The 8,308-nt window shown below is 37.9% G+C and overlaps 1 protein-coding gene across 2 annotated transcripts; it reads right to left on the bottom strand.

The window, feature by feature from the left end:
- Nucleotides 1-4,725: 4,725 nt before the first annotated feature.
- Nucleotides 4,726-6,985, bottom strand: LOC122051991 (E3 ubiquitin-protein ligase COP1-like). Of its 2 annotated transcripts, XM_042613359.1 has the most exons (3): nucleotides 6,906-6,985; nucleotides 6,752-6,798; nucleotides 4,726-6,669 (listed from the first exon to the last, which is right to left on the bottom strand). In XM_042613359.1, exons 2-3 carry the CDS (start codon nucleotides 6,769-6,771, stop codon nucleotides 4,878-4,880), a joined length of 1,812 nt encoding a protein of 603 aa, XP_042469293.1. In that variant the 5' UTR covers nucleotides 6,772-6,798; nucleotides 6,906-6,985; the 3' UTR covers nucleotides 4,726-4,877. The 2 variants fall into 2 exon arrangements, with proteins under 2 accessions (XP_042469293.1, XP_042469294.1); XM_042613360.1 differs by lacking the exon at nucleotides 6,752-6,798 and having other exon boundaries at nucleotides 6,906-6,983.
- Between the last annotated feature and the right edge of the window lie 1,323 nt (nucleotides 6,986-8,308).

An 8,308-nucleotide genomic window follows, 5' to 3' on the forward strand; every position in this document is an offset into this window, starting at 1 on the left:
GGAACAGCTTATATAGCTGAAATTAGAGATAGATCTATAAGTTGAGGTCGCCTTGATGATTGTGTCAAGATGAAATCATTTATGTGTTAATAATGATCGAAGTAAATGAACCTACCATTTACTGAACCTATTAAAAGCCATATTAGAATTCATATGTTGAATTCAGGATTAGACATTAGGTATGTCTAGATCAAAATCTGTACGATGTTATATTTGAAGACAACATGCGCTCTTATTAGTAAAGAGAATAACATCGTAGCATGTGATTCATACCACATGTGCTATTGCGACAATAAAGGTAGTAGGAAAAAGAATCCCTATTTCTCTACTATGTGAGACCTTTGAGATTATATGTTAATCTCAATTTTTTGCCTTAGTGACTATTTAGCTGTTTACTTGAAGTTTTAATCAGTGCTTGCTACTTTAGCGTGTATCCTATGGTTATGGATGATTCGGTCTATAGAGCATAACTAGGAAAATGACTGATTAAAATGAATAGATTCTAGCTAAAAAGGAAGATTAAAGATATTTACATCTTTTGTTGTTATTCACTGGTCGACCCATTTCTGTTATGTATAGAAATGAATGTGAATATTGGATATGGAACATGCTTTTGACATAATGGTCATTATAAGGGATTAGAGATGTTCATATCGCTGTAAATGAAAATTATTTAATTTGGGTAAATAGCAAGACATGGATATCTTCAAGATAATGGTTGTGTGTCACTTGAAGATTGGATGGATCTTGGATAAAGGCTATGTGCCACCAGGAAAGTAGCTATGTGTCATGCAGAGTGTGTCTCTAATTTATATGAGCAGCTAAGTAAAGTGTAACAACTTTCTTAGCATTGATTGCTCAAGGAGCGGCTAAGTCAAGGTGTAATAATCTTCTTAGCAACTATCTATCAGTGTGCTTGCTGTCGCACGAACCATTTTCTCTAAGTATGGATTGGATGTTCTCATATGGTCTATGTGACCAAACTCTCTAATAGTCTATGTGACTTATTAAGTCTTTGTGACTTACCTGAATGAACAAGTCTTAGTGACTTACCTTGGACGAGTAGGAGATGTTGGAAATGGGGAGAGTGGGGATGTGGGAGCATGGCTCTCGTTCCCCACTACTCATAATGGAAAAGTCCATTATGCCCCTTTATTTCCCTATATAAAGGGGGTGCGTCCAAGGATCATTCGTGGGTTGGAGACGAGAGTAAGAGGAGAACATCTGAGGCGGTGGGATTTGGTTCGTGGAATCGTGGAGGGCTTTCCAATCTTGTGATCGCTCTTCCGACAACGAGTTTCACCATTTGCCGATTGCGGATCTGCGGGAGATCGTTGTAAGTTTTTACCGCTTTAATTAATTCATCTTTCATGCATTTAGAATTATCTACAAGTTGGGTGTGTGAGCACTGTATGTACTCCACCATGCACATGGATTAAATGTATTATCATTTCTTTTCACATGTTTCTACTACCAATGTTTTCCCAAATAACCCAATCTTGTCTTTGTATTTTACAAATTCCTTGTTAATAATTTTATCTTGTAGATTTAACTCATTGGCATGCAAATTTTTCATGCATTGACAAATCCCCATCGTGACCTCCTCAAAAAGTGCAATAGAATTATCTTTATAGTAAAAATAGGGATTCAATAAAAAGACAGTGATATGCAATGATGTGTTAAGTCTAGATCCTTCATTTTTGATTCAATAATCACTATGATAGGTTGATAATTTCATTCTACATTGGTCAACGTAACATTAATATCTTCTTTAGCTTGAAAAAACTTCCCATATAGAAATACCATGGATGACTTTCTATCTCCATCTACCAATCGAAGAACTCTTACCAAAGAAGTAAATATTTTCAAACAAAGTGTCACACCATTCCAAAAACTCATGCCTATCACAGTAGAGCAAGATAATTTCCCTTTGTTTGTTTTTGATCATTTATATTTCTCTCACATATCACTTGTAAACATGATCCTTAAATTAGAATTTTTTTCATACAATGTGAGGAAATTTGATGCAAACCTGGTAATTCATGATTGAACTATGTTTCTCTTCTTTGTGAAACTTCTCATCAATGACAAAATCTTATGATAAGCATAAATAAAAATGGTAAAAGACTTGAATTACTCGATAACCTTTTTTATATTGTAGAAGTTTGCCAATACTTTCAAGTATGAGATTAACTGTGTGAGTTGCACATGAACTCCAAAAGATCCTAGATCATTTTTCTCTCATTAATTTGGCTATAGCCATATTATTGGTGGCATTGTTTGTTACAATCTAAATAATATTCTTAGTTCCTACTTGTTCAACACACTTGTCAACATACTCAAAAATAAATTCAGCTATATGTGCCTCGTATGAAGCCTCCTTAGACTCTAAAAATGTAGTATCCTCCTTGCAATTGACACACAAATTTAAGATGTTTCTTATTTTTCTATCACTCCATGCATTTGTCATGATCGAGTACTCATTTTTTTTCCCATTCTTCTTCATGTCCCCTCGGATGGGTTTAGTGGCTAGCGCATGAGGTATTGCCATCATGAGGTCTGAGGTTCGAATCTCGGCAAAGCCGAGGTAAATGCCTCCCTTATATGCTAGTCACTATTCCAAAGGCTAGTAGCCGCCCGTGATTTACCTCCTCGGTGTTGGCCCTGGGACGGGTTGGTGGGGGCGCTGGGGGCGAGCGTATTCTGCTTTTGCCATCTTGAAGCGATCATTATCAACAGTATTGAATGAGATTCAATTTTCTAAACGCATCTCTCAACATATTGTTGAACTTATTGAGTTCTCTTTAAAAAGAGTTTTATTTATATTTTTCTTTAGCGAAGTACTTTACTCTCACTTGAACCTACATTTTCTAGAGCAATTACCCATGCATATCTATCCATGGGTCAAGTGGAAGAGGTTTTTTTAATTCCAACTATCCCTTCAATTTCAGGATCTTCTTCTTCATCTAGAGAAATAGGCACATGTACTCTACAACTTTATTCTTCTATTATTTTATTATTTTTTCTATTCCTCCCTTCTAAAATATCTTGTTTGTATTTATTTTTATCATCTTGCAATGCTTTTTGACAACTAGATACATTTCCATATATATATTTCCTATATGCTCCTTGATCCTATACACTCCCCCAATATCATTTTTTCATACAACTTGCATTTAATTTTATCGAGGTTCCTAGGAACAATCAACATCTCAAACTCCCATCCGATGTCATTTGACTTTCTCTTAAGAATTTTAGATTCGGGTTGAATGACGGATACCATCGAAGATGGATTGCTTGCTATTGTAATTATGATAACCTGAAAAAATGATTTAAGAATAAATTTAGGAAATCTAGAATCATTAACCAGTCTAAAAAAAATTATATATAAAATAATTAAGATATAATTATATATATATAATATTTAGATTTTTAGGATCCGAAAATATTACATAACTCTAATTAATATTCTTTAGAGTTGATAAAATTATTAATTTGACATGATTAAAATTTAAAACTACTAAAATTAATAAATAAAAAAAATATAAATCAGTAAAATTAAAATTATCAGAATATAATTTTTGATTTATATGAAATAATAAAATTTATTAGAATCTTTTAAATTTTAAATATAAAATTATGAATATAAATATGATTTATAAATTAATAAGATTTATTAGAATTCTTTAATTTTAAATATAAAATTATCATTATATAAATTAATTAATAATATTTATTAGAATTTTTTAATTTTAAATATAAAATTATTAGAAAATAAATGAATTATTAAATTTTTAATTTTAAATATATTTTTTATATAGTTTATTGGAATAATTTAATTAAGATTTATAAAAACATATTCGAATTATCCCATTTAAGTGAGGAATTGTTTGAATTAAATAAATAAGACAAATGAAACAAACATCGCGATGCCAACGATATCGTGCCTCCGACGGCACTATACACATCATAGGAAGCTTCCACCAACACTGGACGCGTCGCCGAAGGCTTTTGGCGATATCGGGAGCCTTCGGCGATGTGTCTAGTGTCGCTGAAAGCTTCTTGTGACACATCCGACATTATCGGGCGCCGGATGCATCCTGTGATGTCGAAAGCGTCGCTAAAGGCTAAAAAAAATTAATTGTATAAAATAAATTACAGAAAAATTTATCGATCTGCTCCAAAGGACGTGAGAGGTAATCGAACTTTGGTAGATGAATCAACTTGAGAATAGGATTTAAGGCTTTAAACTAAAAAGAAAAAAGAAAATTTCCACAACGGCCTAATGTCGCATAGGACAGCCTAGGATGGTCGCCCAATACCTTTCTGATATAGTTGACGGTCATTGAGCGCCTACCCTGTGCCTAGGCGGCTGTATAGCCCGAGTTTTAGAACATTGAGTAGAATTAAATTGGTAGAATACAAAGGTCACTTGAACAAAAACATGAAAACCTTCAATGGATAACTATGAAACGGAGCTAGGTGGACAATACTAAATTGCATTTGTGAGAAACTGCAGCATTTTGTTCTAGGTTGCAGGTATAAAATGAAGGGTAAAATATAGAATGATAACCGGAGCCAATATCAGTCCCAAGTGTATAGTAAATGGCTCGTAAAGATAGAAAAGTATTCAAAAACATTATAATGCCCAGTTAGATCTATGAGAACCACATCTACGACTGCTAGCCAGCTAGGAATGTTGTTGCGCTGTTGGATTGATTTGAATTGGATCAAATAATACCATGATTATAAAGTTTAAGATTAAGAAAAACATTATACAACAAACTAAAAATAAAATCCATTGGATTTATCTAAGCACACGGCCTAACAAAAAGGCAAAATAAGTAGAACTAGCCTAAACAACAAGTCAAGATGATTTAGTTCAATCTTCTTCTCTTAAATGAGTGTAGTGCACCTCCATCAACATCATATGAACCAGATGCGCTGCTTCTACCTCTCCTCCTATTGCTCGGAGACGATCCCACACTTTGAGGTTCTGCCGGAGCCTCAGACATAACAACATCACCTTGTATCACAGCCATGGTGCTAGAACCAGAGGCCTGATCAGCAGACAATGCTACTTCTGCTAGAGGCCTGCTAGCGAGAGGTTCAGTAGTTGGAGGATCAACTGATGTAGATGCACCATTTCCGGCATTACGAGTTAACCTTCCAACTACTCTCTCAAAATCAGCCGCGATAGAAGCTAAGCGATCAACACCACGATCATGCATAAACTGGTGCCAAAAAGTAACACCGTCTCGAAAAATAGAATCTGTTGTACTTCTATTCGAGCTAGGCACGTTGTTTGCAGGCCGACTAGGATCTCCAGCTACCGGTCCACTTTCAGGATTCATATCCCTTTGCAGTCTTCTTGGCCTGAGCCTAATCAAAGCTCTGCGTTGAACATTTTCATACAATTCTTGGAGATATGGGTTTGCGTATGATTCATATCTACCAGTATGGAAATGCTGATCAAAGAGACGTCTCCATGTTGCCGCAATCCCCTCACCCAGTCTCCTTGAAACAGGCCAAAATTGCTGCCTAAAGCTTTCTAATCTATTTCCACTTGGCCTTGGTGGTATTTTAACAGCAGATTCTGCATCTTCCACAGATTTCTTCTCAACATTTGCTTGTGAATTCCCCCTACCATAAATAGGTGTGACATTTGATTCATTTACCTCTCCCTTGCAGACAGGGCATTCTTTATGTTCTGAATGGACATGCAACCACTGATATAAACACGGCCAGCAAAATAAATGGCCGCATGATGTAACAACAGGTTCCGCAGCCATATCAAAGCAGATGTTGCACTCAAAGTTAGCAGCATTTCTTCCTTTTTCTTCTCCTCCTTCTGAAGCATCTTCTGCTTTGTTTTCAGTCTTTAATTTATGCTTCCCATTGCATTCTGGAGGTCTTTGGGAGCTGACTATATCAGGCACTGACAGTTCAGGATTAGGTAATGATGGGGATCCAAAACTAAATCTCTCATTAACCTGTGGAAGTGTAGACCGAAATCGTCTGCTTGGCCGTTCAACAAACCTCCTGAAACAAGAATCTGATGGGCGAAGAGGCTCAGGCCTCGAAGGGACTCCACCATTTACAGACAGGAAGTCACTACTTGGAGAAGAAGGTGTTGGATAAAAGCTAAAAGTAGCAGTTTCATGTCCTTGTGAGCTTGTCGAGCCAGTAAAATAAGGCTGCAAGTACGCTACACCATCAGGTGGGAATATTGGCGGTGATGTAGGATCATAAAGAGTTTGGGGGCTGACATCCTGGACTGAACGCGCTTCAGTTTCCTGTGCAGCGGGTGAGGTATGGATGATAGGAGGAGAGTACGAGGCATCAGCTCCTTCAGGTTCAGGGGGTAGTTCAAACTGCCAATATTGCCCAAAGGGAGGTAAGTAGGGGGGATCCGGAGTGCCATCTCTATCCTCCGGGAGAGCAACAGGTAGCTCAGGATTGTACTCCTCGTGCGAGGAAGAGTACGAAGCGGGGTGAGACTCCGAAGGTTCCACAGCGCCAGACATAGGAATTGATGAACCCCTTTCCTCGACGGTGGTAACAGGAGACGACCAGCGCAACGAGTTAAGAGAGAGATCAGACCCTAGATCGCGACTGCGAGGCGGCGGCGAACGAGGTAGACCCAAATAGAGGTTCAGATCCATCCTCCTGCATCCAAAAAAACCTCAAATCAAAATCTTTATCCGATGCACCGCAAACCAAAATCAAATGCTGGCCCTCCGAAACTAATCTAGGGTTAGGGTTCGACATCGTTCGACGATTCTACCATAAAGCCATCTGCATGTATTTCGTCCAAATCAAACGCGAATCAACGAGAAATTTGGAATGGAAAACAAAAAACGATCGAATAACATGGAAGGAAGCTTTGATCAAGGAAGGCTCACCAGGATTTGGGGGCGGAGCGACGAGAAATTGGGACATTTGGGTTACCCTTTTTTTCCCTTCCGTCCCCCTCGCGGCTGCCAGGGGACGGGGGGAGTATTAAACCTTTTATAGGGACGAACTCGGCGAGGCAGATGCGCCAGTGGGCTACGCAGCATCGTCCGATCAGAATCCGGATCTAACGGCCAAGATCTAATCGCCATATACGGAGTGGATTGATGATCGATGAGTAGCAAAGCCAAGAAGAGCGCCTGATTTCTTCGTTTACCTGCCGACAACCGATACCCGACTTACACGTGCTTGATCATTCAACGCAGGGTAGGTCCACTGGTTTGCCGAATAACAATTAAGGCATGTGAAAGGGCAGATATTCGTGAGTTAACGTAGTGCTTCGCAATAGCGTGGTTACTTGGAATCTAGAGAATGATTTATATGCCCACATTATCCAAATACTCAAATTTAGCCATCAAAATGTTCGGTTGCTAGTAGTTTGGTCACAAAATCATTTAGTGATAAAAATAATTTTTTATCATAAAATTAATTATGAAATTAAATATTCATCGTAAAATTAGTGAAAAAATAAATATTTTATAGCTAAAATAGCCATGAAAATAAATGTTTCGTTGTTAAATTAACAACATTAAATATCAACGGTCACCACCAGGGATATTTTTTTATATTTTTTTAATGAATGATATTTTATTAAAAAATAAATTACAAAAAGTAGGTTCTGGAGATGACGGATTTGTGCACTACACCGACGCGTCTCTTCAGAGTTTGGGCGTCGTTCTGATGCAACACGACAGGGTAGTTATGCTTCTCGACAGTTGAAAGAACATAAGAAGAACTACCCAGTTCATGATCTGGAGTTAGCTGCCATCATCTTTGCTCTGAAGCTTTGGCGGCATCATTTATACGACATTACATTTGAGATTATCACTGATCATAAGTCTCGAATATATTTTCACCCAGAAGGAACTTAATCTCCGATAAAGAGATGGATGGAGTTTCTGAAGGATTATGATTGTACCATTAGCTATCACCCGGGGAAAGCTAATGTGATTGTTGATGCACTCTGCAGGAAGTCCAGAGGGACTTTGGCTTGCCACCGAGTTTCAGTTACAGACTTGGTTAAGGGTTTCTCCGAGTTATACCTTGAGGAGAAGGGACTTACAAAGCAGGGTATTCTTGTTACCATGGTTGCTCAGTCGTCGATCAGGATAAGGATCCGAGAGGCCCAGGCTGGTGATCAGCATTTGCAGTTCATTGGCATCCAGATAGCTTCCGGGCAGCATACCGAGTTCACACGAGACGAGGAGGGTATTATATATTTCCGAGGCAGATTATGCGTACCTCAGTCTCATCCGGTCTTACAGGAGCTACTTCAGGAGGCTTATCGCTCTTG

This window comes from Zingiber officinale, chromosome 3A (assembly GCF_018446385.1).
Source record: "Zingiber officinale cultivar Zhangliang chromosome 3A, Zo_v1.1, whole genome shotgun sequence".
Classification (NCBI taxonomy): domain Eukaryota; kingdom Viridiplantae; phylum Streptophyta; class Magnoliopsida; order Zingiberales; family Zingiberaceae; genus Zingiber; species Zingiber officinale.

Coding starts and splice junctions, on each gene's coding strand:
- LOC122051991 (XM_042613359.1), bottom strand. CDS start 6,771: ATGTCGAACCCTAACCCTAG. Junction 6,670..6,751: donor ATGTCGAACCCTAACCCTAG/ATTAGTTTCGGA, acceptor TTTTGGATGCAG/GAGGATGGATCTGAACCTCT.